Source organism: Sturnus vulgaris, chromosome 2 (assembly GCF_052056855.1).
Source record: "Sturnus vulgaris isolate bStuVul1 chromosome 2, bStuVul1.hap1, whole genome shotgun sequence".
In the NCBI taxonomy this organism is placed as follows: Eukaryota; Metazoa; Chordata; class Aves; order Passeriformes; family Sturnidae; genus Sturnus; species Sturnus vulgaris.
Window position 1 is genome coordinate 32,651,964 of NC_142244.1, and position 14,950 is coordinate 32,666,913.

General features: G+C 43.1%; 1 protein-coding gene across 25 annotated transcripts in view; it reads right to left on the reverse strand.

The window, feature by feature from the left end:
• Window positions 1–851: 851 nt before the first annotated feature.
• LOC106862502 (trypsin-like) overlaps window positions 852–14,950 on the reverse strand; it is a 59,826-nt gene continuing 45,727 nt past the window's right edge. For 7 of the 25 annotated variants that reach the window (XM_088159150.1, XM_088159154.1, XM_088159152.1 and 4 more), the window contains 6 exons: window positions 8,598–8,793; window positions 3,976–4,112; window positions 3,113–3,281; window positions 2,258–2,511; window positions 1,491–1,627; window positions 852–1,107 (listed from right to left, as the gene is read on the reverse strand). In XM_088159150.1, the coding sequence (XP_088015276.1) occupies window positions 958–1,107; window positions 1,491–1,627; window positions 2,258–2,511; window positions 3,113–3,281; window positions 3,976–4,015 (750 nt within the window). In that variant the 5' untranslated portion in view covers window positions 4,016–4,112; window positions 8,598–8,793 and the 3' untranslated portion in view covers window positions 852–957. Of the gene's footprint in view, window positions 1,108–1,490; window positions 1,628–2,257; window positions 2,512–3,112; window positions 3,282–3,975; window positions 6,094–8,597; window positions 10,557–13,420; window positions 13,608–14,950 lie in introns of those variants that run through there. The other 18 variants (XM_088159162.1, XM_088159160.1, XM_088159159.1 and 15 more) reach the window with 12 other exon arrangements.

Here is a 14,950-nt window from a genome sequence, read left to right on the forward strand (position 1 = left end):
GCATTTCCAGGACAGCTGACCTAAACTCACTAAGAGTATATTTCCTAATATTTAACCTCATGGTCAGTTTGGAAGCTGAGGGGAGCTGGCCAGGCTCTGCCTCTCACTGCTCAGGGACTGGCTGGACACTATGTCAGTGAGTGGTCAGTGACAGGATTGTGCATTACCTGCATTTACTTGGGCTGTATTTCTCTCTCTTCTCCTTTTTATTTACTCCTGGTATGGCTCTGTTTGTATCTCAACCTGTAGTTTTCTCCTTTTTCCCATCCCAGCAGTGGAAGGGGGTCGTGAGTGAGTGGCTGTAACACCGAGTGGCTGACTGGGCTTAAACCACAACAACCTGAGCACCAGGCAGCATCTCCATGTCCCCACAGCTGAGGCATGAGCTGCAGCGCTCCTGGCCAGGCCTGCGTTTCACATTCCAGTAAGGAATTTCCAGCTTCTCTTCTTGTTTTATGAAAATTTATGTGAGCCTTGGATTCCCATGGGCACTTGCACTGTCATTTCCACTGAGGATAATGAAGAATATGTGAGTTAGGGCAGCCCTTTTGTCTTACATCAAGCGCTATCTTCCGTAGTGAGGGGACTGGAGAGCTACACAAGGAGGAGGCATAATCCTGAACTGGCCTTTTCAAAGTGAGAAATGTGGGGGAACTGACATAAATGAAAATATTCAGAAACAACTGAAAATAACCGAATGAAAGACTGCTAAAACTGAGTGTGCAAGGTGTTCCCAGACCCTGTCACTGAGAGGCACTGAAAGTAATAAATATTTTCTCTTGACCGATGTTCCCTGCTGTTGTGCTCCATATCACAGCCTATGGAACTTCCCAGAGAAACAGTGCACAAAGTAGGGGTGCCTGAAAGTCTTTATTAATTTTTCATAATTTTTGCCTTTCCAGATCCAAAAGAATAGAAATGATGATGAGAAAATACAAGCCACACCAAAGGAGCGTCTCAGTTGGCGGCAATGGTGGACTGGATCCAGGAGACGTAGTTGCAAACCTTGGTGTAAACTCCGGGATAGCCTTTCTTGGCACATCCAATACCCCAGGAAACAATGCCCTGGAGCTGTCCATTGCAGACCACGGGACCGCCGGAATCTCCCTGTGCACACAAAGGATATGGACATTCAGGAAATGGTATCAGCCTAAGCAATGAGCCAGAGATCCCGGAGATCACTGACTTTGGAGGAAGCCCTGTCAGGTGTACAGTGCACAAAAGTTCTACCTAGGCTGTTTCTGACTCACCCTCTCCACCTGATGCTACCAGGCCTGACTTGAGGGCACCACAGCAAAAACAGCTGCCTGTTTTTGCCAGATACGGAACTTGGCAAACATTCAGGATATGTGTGCCTGAAGCCTCTGCTGTCATTCAAAAACTCAGATTTACCAGTGCAGTGAGTAGAGCTGACTCTGTAATGCAAAGGCCCCTTCAGCTGGGAAAAGGCAGGAGAGAAATGACTGGGAAAGGAGGGGCAGATGATTTACCTGGCAGGAGTCTTTTCCTCCCTCCAGGAATCCTACACATATCATGTTCTTGGTAATTTGCCCAGGGTAGGCAGAAGAGCAGTCGGCATCGGAGAGGATTGGAGCCTTCAGGCACTGCAATTGGTCTGGGTAGTTAGCTACAAGGAAATAGGGAGAGATGGTTGATGGCATTGCTGAGGTCTTTTCAGAGCTTGCAGAAGATCTTGGCAGAAAAGCAAATGCCAGACACCCTGTTCCAGCAGCCATCCTGCTTCCTCTCAACAGTAAGCACGGCATGGGTTCCTTCTGTAGAGACAGAACAAATTCTACCCATGGGCCCACCCACCATTCTATGCTGCAGCCACCTTAACTTTTCTGGCACCTGGAAGTTCATCAATTGGCAAGAGTGGGGCCACTCTTGTCATACATACACTGGAAGAAACCTGAGCCTCAGGAAAACCATCCTCTCCTCTTGTCCAGGTTTAGATGTCATCAGTGGAATAGACACCACTCACCCTGCACATCTCTGACCTTTGGTGTGAGAGAATGGAGGTCTCTAGTAGGAATTGTAGATCCACAGTCTTGGACTTCACCCTTATTCTCAGAGAACTGAGAACTCTCTTGACATTAGCTGAAGCCACTGTGCAGTCCCTACACTGACCCATCACTCATAAACCTGTCCCACAGCACTTCCCTATGTTTTTTCCTGTCGTGTTGGGGGTTAATGGCAAGGACTTAGAGACTGTCCTGGTCCCCCAGGGGTCTGCACATTCCCCCAGAGTACTCACAGCCACTGCTGAGAGTGTTGCCCCAGCCGGAGATCAGGCAGGTGGTGCCGGTGGCCGCACAGCTGGTAGGCAGAGGAATGGTTTGGACAGCATTGTTGAGCTGGGCTGGGGTGGCCAGCTTGATGAGCATGATGTCATTGTCCAGGGTGTAGGCGCTGTAGCCAGAGTGGCGGATGACTTTAGCAGAGTTGATGAACTGCTGGGTGGATTCGGTGAGCTCCAGGTTGTGTTTCCCGAGCTGCACTTGGATGCGACTGGAAAAGAGAAGGCACAGCGTGGACTTTACTGCTACTGGCAGGTTGAGAGAAAGCTCCCTGTCGCAGAGTGCACTCGCTCCAACATCACTGCCACGGAAGCCTTCTGGGACAGGGGAGTTTTCTTGTCCTGCAGGGAGCCCTGGGGATCCACACCGAGATCTTAACCCACTCCCAGTATGGGTGGTGAATTTCTGCAGGTTTGTAAATAGATGACGGCAGTTGAATACAGAGCAGCACTTTATTCAGATGTTCTGGGACAAGGCAAACTGCTCTAGCCTGACCTCGTTCCTCTTCCTGTTCTCCAGGGACAATGCTTTTGCAAGATTCATGCAATTGATAAGAAATCACAGCCCAGAACTCGCTGCTTGATGATCCCATTGTTATTTCAGAGGTGTTCTGCTTTCACAGAAACATTTTCAGAAGTGGCAAACCCCTCAGGATGCCTTGGCTCAGCATCCTGAGTGATCCACCCATCCCTTGTCTGTCTCTGGTCAGAATGGAGGCACTTAGATATTTCTATCTCACGGCTCAGAATTTCTGCTAGAAGTGAACTGGAGGACAGAAGTAGGGTAGAGAGGAAAGTAATTTTTCCACTCACGATTTGTAGCAGTGAGCAGCTGACACGACCCACTGGTTGCTGATGAGGGAACCTCCACAGAAGTGATATCCAGAATTCAGGGACACCTGATAGGGCACAGCGTTCTTTGCACAGGTGTAGCCTCCCACAATTTTGTCATCATCATCTTCAGCAAAGGTGGGGAAGGCAACTAGGAGACAAGAAGTGCCATGTGTCAACAGCTGGCCTAAGGTAACGTGGCCTGTCATCTGCCCTGTGACTGCCTGTCTGAAGCCCCTCACTTGTAGGCTCCCCTGCTATGGATGCTCAGGCTAGGCAGGACTAAGGCACGTGCATTTGGTGCACCCTTAACAAAGGGGATCAGACTTACACTGGTGCCTCACATATCTGCAACTAAAGCCCTGCTGGCCATTCCCTGAGGGAACATAAAGGCATAGAAATGGCCTTGTTGGATCACATCACAGGTATGTCTTTCCCAGGATCCTGTCTACTGAAACAATGAAGAGTGGACTGAGGGAAAAAGTAAAAACAAGTATGCAGTGGGATTTTCTTGGAGCACCTAGCCAGGGTCCAAAATGTTTCAGTTGCTTTAGGACTTCCTGGGCCAGAACTATTCCTTAGTCCTGAAGAAGGAGGCAGCCTTTTTCTGAAGCTATGGCCACATCTCTACAGCTGGGTCAGGAACCCCTATGAAAGCATTCATTTCCCAGCTTGTGGCACAAGGCATTATGAACAGACAGAAGATGGAAGTTGCAGGGCTCTGCCTTCAAACTTCTGCCAGTTGAAACTGGACTTGGCTTTCCCACAATAGGCTACCTTGCAGTTTTGCTCAGAAAATCAGCTTCCTATTAAATGATAGAAATAGAAATAAAAAGTATACTCACCAGCCACCCCAATGAAGGCGAGAAGCAGCAGACACTTCATGGTCTTGATTCAGCCTCAAGCCCAGAGTGGATGACTGGATGTGGGAGCTGCTAGAAATAGGGTTTTGGTAGTGGCCTTATCTCTAGTCCAAGGTTTTCTCCAGACAAAAAGTACACAGTGGAAAATTTGAAGATCCAAATGTGGCCATTAACAGGCATTGGTAGAACGTACAAAAAACATACTTGTTAATCATAAACTTCTGCTAAGATAGAGAGCTATTTTAATTATTCCATCAGGTAGCCTTCAATCTAAAAATACATTTTGGCTTTGAACGATGTGTAGTTGTTTGTCTGTCTCATTCTTATACCCAGCACCTGTTGAGAACAACTCTCAAACCTCTTTCATACACCTCTGTGCTGGCAGTATCTTTCTTAAAAATCCATATTTTTACCCAAAGTTGCATATTGTAGGTAGTGGATGGAAAGATACAATGCATTTATTTGAAAAAAAAAATCCAGCAAACACTATGGTTAACTTTGTTAAGTTTATTTTAGCAAATTCCTTTACATGAATAATGTGTGCTTTTATCATATGCAACACTGTGTTTTCCTAAATCAGTGCTTTCCTCCATTGTAATTTCAAAATCATTGCTTCACAAGTTTAATAATTCCAATGTGGAAATGCCCAGCATCTCCCTTTTCTAATTTCTGTCTCCTAACCTGTATTAAAATATCTGCCTAAGTACCAAACCAGGATTTATTCATCTTTGGAATGTTCTACAGAGACTCATTTTTGTCACACAAGAATTTCAGTATAATGCTGATGTTTATGAGTGTAATGTAGATGAGCAATAATCCTGTGAACACAAATAGTGAGATCTTCTGAAATCTCTCTCTGCAGGAGTGGGGATTTCTGTCATGATGCAAAGTTTACTAAAGCCGAATGCTTTGCTGAATAATCATGTTCCTTCTCCAAGCAGCTGCCAACTTCATCATGTTAGTGCCTGAAGGACACAGGATTCTCTCCAGAGACAGGAAAGAGAAGCCATATGTTTGGAGATGCTGGAATAGCTTGAGAGACTAAATAGGAACACTCTTCCTACTCCATTTCTGATTTATTTTATGTTGGTCCTGGAGGAGTGATAAGCACAGTGTCACTGTCCAGACAAATTTTTGTTCATGTTGAAGCACAAGTCTGAGGCCAGGAACTCCTTCAAGGGGGTGTGTGAATTCTGTTGGCCTTTAAACTAGTATTAGTGCACAGCTTTATTGCAAGCATGTTTTATCCTGTGAACAAAAGAAGAATTAGAAGCTTCCTGTGGGAAAGGAAAATGTCCATAATAGGACTAAGAGGGTCAAAAATTACCAAAGCTGTCCAACCCCACCATAACTAAGTGGAGCAAGAAAAATTTCCCGTTTAAAATAGTGTTTAGCTTGAAATTTCTAATTTGTTTTTCCAAAACATGCCATTGCCATAGACAAGGGCTGTCATCAGATGTGCTGCTGAACATTCCGTAGACCCATTGTTATGTTTTTTGCAGGGTCTTTCAAAGAATGCTCTCAACGGTGTACATCTGTTATTGCAAACGATTTTTCATTTCATACAGCAATGCTGCAATAGAAAGCTGGTGGCTCCAGGGACAGAGTAAGGGGGAGGGATGGTGAGTGAAGGGCAGCTGTGTTAGGTATTATTAATGGACAAGCAATGGCAGCTTCTAGAACTTCATGTTCCTAGTTCAAACATTTCAGTCAAGTGTATCAACACTGGACTCAGATAAAGGAAATACATTTGTCCAGGCTGATGCAAAATCCTGGGAAAAAGAAACCTGTTAAAACGGTGAGCTGACAGAGATAAAGCTTCCTAGGAGTATAAATCAGGAGGAGTTTCTGAAGGTAGTCCTTTTATACCTCCACAGAACTTGGTGGTGGAGGTGGCATTGATTCTCTCTTCCCACCTGCCTCCTTTCTGGGAGAAGCTGTACATTCTCCAAAGCTTCTTATCATCCAGCTCTCCACAAATGAACAAAACTGCCATCACAGCCTGTCGCCTTGTTCTCCATGGCTGTATTTCTCTTTCACCTATGGCCACAATGCTTCTCTTCTATTTCTGTCCTTGCAAAGACACGGATTCTTACTGTCCTAGAGAGAAAGAGGATGTAGGACATGACAGGGATTTATAAAATTATGAATGGCCTGGGGAGCCTGGGCAACAATGGATTGCTTATTGCCTCTTAGGCATCTGAAACTTGGTGGGGATGGCTTGTTCAGAGCAAACAAAGGATATTTGCTCTAGTTTAGGAAAGCTATGAAGTCCTTTTCACAGGTTTTTATGGATGCAAAACATTTACATGGCCTCAAAAAAGAGAAAGGACACATGGAAGAAAAATCTTTGGTGGGCTATGAGGTTGAAAGACCCTGATCCAATCTCCCTCGTCCCCAGGAATGGCCTGGTGTTGGAATGTTCCCTTCTACTACAGCCCAGCAAGAGACCAAAAATTATTACATGTCTCTGTGGACTCTCACCATTTTGCCAATGTGTCACCAGTCACACAGAGAAGGATAGTCAGAGTTGCTTAAATCCTGCAAACATTTGGAGAGTTACCCAAATTCATGCCTTCGTTTGCAGCATAGAAGGTCTCCTGGGAGCACCTCAGTGCCTTTTGTGCAGGATGGGAGGGCACAGCTGAGGTCTGACTTGACATAGATATGTGTTAGAATGTGGATTTATCTGTCAGTGCTGCTGGGCTGTTCTTGTTCAGGTAGATATGGAAGTGGAGATAGGGCTTAAATGATGGGAACACTTGCCCTAATGATTCTGTTATAAAGGGTTTGCTGAGGGAGTAAAATACCTGTCTTTCCTGGGAAACATAAAGACTACTCAGAACACTGCTTTCCACACAACTTCTCTCTGTCTCTCAGAAAGGATACCTAGATAGAGATGCTATGTCTTCCTTCCCCTAAAGCTTGTTCTTGTACTCCTTGCATTATTATTTAAATCTGATCCAGAGAGCAACTAATGCTCATGCACATTTTTCTCTCCAGCCTTTGAGCAAATTTTCCCTGCGTCCTGGAAATTCTTCAGTTGCCTTGGTGTAATTTCTTCCTGCCCTCTTCTTGCTTCCTTTTCCGAGGCAGAGAAACCAGGCATCTAGAGAAGAGTGAGGCCGAGCAAGGCTGTGGCAACTAAGATACAGTGTCCAGCTTTGGTGGAGAAGGAACTGGGAGAGTAGGAGAGGGAAGGGCAGAGTCAGAGGGAAGGGAAAAGCTTTGGGATGATTAGAAACATTCCCCAAGGAGACCTTCTTGTCTTCTTCCACTACCATTTACTGCCACGACTTGCTATTGTCTCCTTAAGTCGTCTAATCATCCTTTTCTTCTTCTGTCATCTTCTTCCACTACCTCTTCCATTGACTCCTCTTTTTAAAATTCTGCTGCCTTCTTTCATTGTCTTTTCTACTGTCTCTTATTTCCCTAGTTATGCTTCTTTTCTTCACCACTGTGAGATCTTTGGCTGACATCCTCTGTCAATTTTTCTATTGCCACCTTCTATTCTTCTGCCATATTCTTTTGCCACCTTTTTCAGTTGCCTCCTCTTTTTCCTCTTCCACTGCCTCCTTTTGCTGCCTCTTTCTGTTCTTTCCTCTGTCATCTTCTACAGCACATCATCCACAGCCTTGTTCCTCCTCCTTTTTCCTATTCTTCCAATACCACCTTCTGACATGTTCTTCTGCTACATTATTCCACTCTGTTCTTCATCCCCTTCTCATTGTCTTCTACTGCTTCCATCTTCCTTTCCCTTCTTTTGCCACTTTCTTCCACTTCCTCTTCTTCTACTGCCAGTATCTCTTTTTCAGGTGGAGCCTACAGACTATATCAGTATGCCTGACTCCAAACGCCTAGGGATCAACCTTGAGTCTCCCTTAGTGATTTCTGCAAGAGGCTCTGCTAGAGGCTTTGGAAGGGGCTTCAGATGGGACCCTCAAATGCTTTTGTAATTGGCCTGGAGGGGATGAAGGAAGGAAGGAAGGAAGGAAGGAAGGAAGGAAGGAAGGAAGGAAGGAAGGAAGGAAGGAAGGAAGGAAGGAAGGAAGGAAGGAAGGAAGGAAGGAAGGAAGGAAGGAAGGAAGGAAGGAAGGAAGGAAGGAAGGAAGGAAGGAAGGAAGGAAGGAAGGAAGGAAGGAAGGAAGGAAGGAAGGAAGGAAGGAAGGAAGGAAGGAAGGAAGGAAGGAAGGAAGGAAGGAAGGAAGTTTCCCCCCTATGCTGGCTTTGCAAGGAGAAAAGGCAAAATGTGTAATTATTAATAGTTCCAATAGATGGCTCCCAAAACACAGAGGTGACAGCAATGCTTAGCACAGAGATCAGATTAATTTCAAGACTAGCGATTCTATCATATCATAAGCTGATAAAAATGAATGCTTTTCTTCTTTTTTGAAAATATGCAATAATTCTTTTGTTTCCTCACACTTTGATCAGATCTGTAGTTATCTCAACCCTTCATGCCCCACATTGGCAGCAAATAAGGATCATTATGCTTTAAGGTGCAAAACTTTTTTAGGGTGAGATAAGAACTGTTTAATTCTTAAAACAAAGTATAACAATAACAGAAAAAGAAAACACAAGAAAAACAAAGTGCAGATGCTTACCACCTGCTGAGCGATGCTCAGCCTGTCCCTGGGCAGTGATTAGTTCTGTCTATCCAACTCCAGTGTATATTCTAAGGATGATGTTCTGTTGGCCAGCTAGTGTCAGTTGTCCCATCTGTGCTCCCCCACGGCTTCTTGTTCACCTCCTTGATGACAGAGCATGGAAAGCTGAAAAGTCCTTGAATTGGAGGAAGCACTACATAGGAACAACCAAAATATCAGTGTCTTATCAATATTATTCTCATATTAAAAACAGTGCTGTACCAGATACTAAGAAGAAAATTAACTGTATGCCAACCAAAATAAGGGCAGTCACCTCCTCCATCTCCTCTTTCATCTTCTCCTAATCTTCCAACTTTTCCTAATTTTTCTCCTAATCTCTTCTTCCATTGCCTCTTCCTTCCTTTCTGCTGCTACCTTCTTCCACTGTCTTATTCTATTCTACTCTACCTCTTCTACTTCCTCCTCCTTTTCTTCTTATACCAACTTCTTCTACCACTTTCATCCTCTGCTTTCTTCTGTGGCCTTCTCCTCACACTGCCTCCTTCCCTTTCCTCTTGCTCTTTTTCCAACACCTTCTTCCATCAAGTCTTCCTTCTCTTTTTTTGCTGCCTTCTTCTGACACTTTATTCCACCACCTTCCCCATTCCCTCTCCTTCTTTTCCTCTGCCATCTTCTTCTATCACCTGCACCATCACGTCCTCCTTTTTTTCCACCACCTTTTTCTGGTGTCTTCTTCCATCACTTACCCTCATCACATTCTTCATCACTTCCTTCTTTCTTAATTCCAGCACCTTCTTCCATTGCCTTCTTTCACATCCTCCCTTTCTACTTCCATCACTTCTGCTACATTGTCACATCTGCCCTCTCTTCCTTCACTGAGTTTTTTCACCATCGCCATTGCCTCCTCCTTCACTTCTTCACTTCTTCTGCCACCTTTTCCCTTCACCTCCTCTGTTGTTTCTTGCCTCTTCCATTGCCTTCAGCACCACTGTCTTCTATTGCCTCCTCAGTTGTTTCTTCTTTACTTTCACAGCCTCCTCCTCCCTCTCTTTCACTGTCTTCTTGCATAGCCTCCTTTTTCTCTTCTTCCAATGTCTTCTGCCACCTTCCTTCATTGCCTTGTCTGTAGCCTTCTTCTCTCTTCTTACATTTTTTCTTCACTTCCTCTGTTTCCTTCTCCTTCTTTATTCTGTGGCTTTCTTCCCCTGCCTTTTTTTGTTCCCTCCACCATTGCCTCCTCCTTCTATTTTTCTGCCTGATTCTGTTGCCTTCATCTACCACAGCCACCTTCCAACGCAAATGCCTTCCTTCTGCCTCCTCCACATTCTTCTGTCTTTTTCCACCACCATTTTTTGATGCCTCCTTCCACCGCTGCTGCCTTCCTGCACCTCCTGTCTCTGCTTTCTCCACTGCTTTCTGCTGCCACCAGCTCCTGTCAATGCAGTCTGCTGTCACATTCCATCACTGCCTCCTGTTGCTGCCTTCTGCCACCTCCTACTGCTGCCACCTTCCACTGCTGAATTAATCAGTCACTGCCTCCATATGCCAAAGATGCCTTCTGTCTCACTGCCTTTACCTCTGCATTTCACCACCACACCATTCCACCCTTTAATCAATGTGTCCTTCCACCTTTGGCCTCTTCCACCTTCCAGTCCCTCCATATTCCCTTATTCACCACCTTCTTCCAGCTTCTTCTGTCACCTACTCTGCCACCTCATTCACCATCTTCTTCTCTTCCACCACCTTCTTCTGCCTCCTTTCTTACATCACTTCCTCTGTCACCTCCTCCTTCTCTGCTTCTGCTGCAGCCCTTTGCCACTTATTTTGTCACCTTCTCCATTGCCTCCTCCTTCTGCACCTCCATGGCCTTCTGCTGTCTGCTGCCACTCCTTGCTTCAGCCAGTTCTTCAATCATTTCCTCCTTTTCTTCTACATTTCCAAGACATCCTAATGAAACTCTAATTGGCAAACCCAATAATCATAGCTGTAGTAGTTAATGACTGTATGAGAACGTCTGTATCAGCTCACTGGCAAATTATTACATTGGAAAACTTATTTTTTTAATTATAATTATGAGAGAAGTGTTGCATTTTAAGAGCATAAAGAAAATTGGTTTTTTTCCCTAGAATATTGCTCAGTGGTACAGGACCTAACTCTGCCTCGGACAGTAATCTTGTACTGTTCCACTGAGTAAATAACATCACCCTTCTATCTATTTATCTTCCTGCCTTTTTTGTGTGTCTTTGCTATACATACTGAAGATCTTAAGACAAGGGACACTTTACATTAGTTATTTCACTTTGTATTTCATGAAGGAATACAATGGGATATTTGTAGCAAAACGTAGTACTGAAGTGTCATATCCAGTTTAACTGTCTATATACTTTGTGCTCTTTGGCAATCAGGAGACAATTTCATAGAATCACACAATTCTTTTTGCCTGAAGGAACACCCGGGGGATAGGGATCTGTGGTCCAACCTCTAACTTAAAGCAATTCCAGTTTATAACCTAGAAGAGGTTGCTTAGGGGCTTACCAATTTGTCAATTGGATCCTCCAAGGAGGGAGTTTCTACAGTCTTTCTGGGCACTCTCTGTTCTGGCACAGTAGGACCCTCAAGGGCAAATACTTTTCCTTTTATTCCTGCAACCTTAACCATTCCATTTTGTCATTATGGCATGCACTGTCTCTATTTCCCTACATCTGCCTCTTTTGGTAGTGAAAGGTTGGAACTACACTTCCCCTAGCCCCACCTTCCCTTAACTTTCTTCTCTCCAAGCCAAGGAATAGCAGGTCTCTTGTTTTTTCTAGTATGTCATGTGCCATCTAATCATCTTGGACACTAATTAACTTGTTGACCATCTGCTGGAAATTCTCAGGTATTTAACACTTCTTCTGCATGGAGTGGAAGGTATGAACAAAACTGGACTTTATTCAGCCCTTTACAATAGTCAGCTCTCCATAAAGAGGAGAAGAGGTTAGTCAGCAAACTCAGTAACAAAGATCAAGCAGCAAATGGATAAAAATGCTTTTTGTTAATGACATAATTGATGATTGACCTAGCAATGATAAAGAGCCTATGATCCATCTTGCCCTTAATTATCAAAGAGACAGATAATTTTTTCACTAGTTTTACATGTTGCAAAATAAATTTAACTATTTTTCCTAGCCTAGGAAGGAAGGTAAGAATAATTTTGCATTTTTCCCAGAAACTTAAATTGTTATAGAGTGCCAGTGTCCTGGAACATGTGAGGTTTTTATCTACAAATAATAATTATGACATCTTACCATACAAGATTATTGCTGTAGTGTGTGCTTGTTGACCAGTAACATTGGTGTTTGAAATGCATGAGAGAATGGGCAGGTCCAAGTCCCAATTCTTTGACAGTTGTGCAATCATTTTCATTAGCCAATACGGTAAGAATCAAATAATTTACTAGAGTCTATTGTTACTGTTGCTCGCACACAAAACTAAATCATTCCATGAAATGCACATCAAGTACCATGTCCAGGAAATTTTCATTGAAATGTATTGTGTTGATTTAAAAACCCATCCTCTTGGATGCACCAGCATCTGATTGGGAGGAGCACACATGCATTTTCCCTGCAGGAACTTCAGGGGAACCTCTGTCTCTGAAGGATAATGTAAGTAAGCCACCAGCTCACTTAGGGCAAGTGAAAACTAGTGTTTTCAGAAAATGGTGGCCTGGAAATATAGTTCTTGACTGAAATCAAGGACCAGCTCAATTCCAGTGAAACACGACACAGAATCATAGAATTATAGAATAATACAATCATAGAATGTTAAGGGATTGGAATGGACCTTAAAGACCATGTTGTCCCAACCCCTTTTCATCCCCCATCATATCTCTGGGTCACTAGTTTAGCACTTTAGTTCTCCTGCTACTCACCCAGCCTCTTCATATGCTCCTGACTGATCCCTCCTCATTAGCCAGTTGTTTTGCTATAGACCAGCAAATTAATGTGGTATTGAAATGTTCTGGGTTTCAATAAAAATTAGAGGTGAAACTTCAAGGGTTTTGTGGCCCTTGCACTTAACATTGGTGTCTCAATTCCAGCAAAGCTATAACATTTTATATACATTTTACAATTGTAGAGATAGAGGGGACTTTTCAGATGCAGCTGATAATTTATTATAGTGTGTAAATCTGCAGAGAGGCTAGGAAAACTTACAGCAGGACAAATTTCCTAAGCTTTTAATTAATTCAGAAAACTATGCTGGCTTCGTGAGGGCTTTTCACTATTTTCTTCCCCCTGCCCAATTGTGTTATTAACTTTCTAAGGACTATGAATTAAAACTCAGACAATTGCTTTCTACTTACTATATATTATATGAGGTGTTACTAGTATGACACTCAAGAAAATTCTCTCAGGAGTGAGGCTAATCAAGAACAGAAGTCTCCCTTTAAAGATTACCAATATCACAGAGTCTGGAGTCAGCCAGGCTTCCCCAGCAAGGGTCCTGTCTTGTCTCAGAGATGTCATGCAATGAAGCTCTTGCAGAGAAGTTAATTTTGAGTAAGCAATTAGTTACTTTTTATACCTTTTTAGATACGTAAGTACGCATAGGGCATCAGTGCCTGGAAGAGTTGTTGCTGACTCCTAGTTTTCTGCAAAGTCAATTCTTTATCAGAGTATCTTTGTCCTGCACCCACCAGTTTGCTTTGTGGCTTTTTTTTTCTCCTTTCTGAGAGGAACATGTTTTTATTTATAAGACTGTTCCCAAGAGAATTCTGTCACTGTGGAAGACGTGTTTGCCAGTAAAATAGGTGATAGATTAGCTAAAATACTCTTTGTTACCTTTGTTGCAAAGGAAAATCTTTGCGATTGCTACCTATCATTCTTCACTGCAGTGGCTGAAAATGATGATTGATGCCATCCATCTCTTGTACAGCGAGTTAACATTTTCAATAATGGGTTGGGCAGTTGGACAGAGTGCACCCTCAGTAATTTTGCAGATGATACAAAACTGGACTGACTGATACACCTGTTGAGAGAAAGGGATCACCTTTAGATGGGAAAGAATAACCTCGTAGCAAAGTTGGAAAGCAGCTTTGCAGAAAAAAAGGATGTAGGAGTCCTCAAGGAAAGGTTGAAGACAAGTCAGCAACATGCCCTTGCAGCAAGTAAGGCCAGCTGCATTTCTGCAGTAAGAAAAGTATTCCCAGATCAAGGAAGTTATTACCCCTATTATGCACCAGCAAGATCACATCTGAGATATGTATTTAGTTCTGCACAAGAATTATATGGACATGCTGGACCAAGTCCAGCAAAGGGCCGCTAAGATCATGAAGGGACTAGAGCACCTTTCATATGAGGAGAGGCTGAGAGATCTAGGATTATTTAGCCTTAAAAAAGAAGGTTGAGGAAGAACCTTATTGATGGGTATGAATGTCTGAATAAAGAAAACAACATCAGCTATTCTCACTTGTGTAAGAGGCTTAAATTCAATTCCAGAAAATTCTGTTTAAACATAACCCCCCTCACTTTTTACTGCAAGGGTAGTCAAACACAGGAACAAATTGCCCAGCTATGTTGTACAGTCCTTGAATATCTTTGGATTTTGAATATCTTTGGAGATGTTTCAAACCTGATTGAATACTGAGCAAGCTGCTCTAGCTGACTATTACTCAAGAGCAGAGGCCAGCCTAGACAATTTCCAGAGATTCCTTCCAAAATCAAGATATTCACTGTGATTCCATAAATGGAATCTCAAAGCTGAAGAGTCTTAAATATTCTTTTAATTTTTGAGATGTTTGCATAAATAAATGATGATTTCTAAATTGACTCTCACACACCCAGGAAAAAGGAAGATACGTTTTTCTCTACCAAATAAGTTGACTCTTTGTATCTGCACTACATTTCCACTTTCCTTTTAGAGGTTGCTGTTATGCTTCCTGCAGTGCTCTGAAGGAAGATACATTAAAAACAATAAAATTGTTCCATTAAACTATATAGGTTTATGATTGAGGTCCTGCTCTCTTAGCATTCTTATTAAGCTGAAAGAAGCAAATTCTAGTCCTAGTCTCATAGGAATAGTTATATTACCTGCTGAAACTACCAGGAATATATATTTCATTTACTGACTTTAAAGTCATCTACGAGAGGTTTTATGTGCCATTTTAGCTCCAAGACTGCCATTTCTGTCACCATTAGTCCTATAAAAAATGACATAGAGCACTGCAAAGTAAAAACTTCACTTATCCTTGACCCTGTAGACACACAAGGTATCCTCAAATTTTGGAACCTATGCCTATCCCAGCCCAGACTACTTCAAGTGATAGGTTCCCCCTCAAATCCTAATGCTGATTTACTGCTTACTTTCTCTTG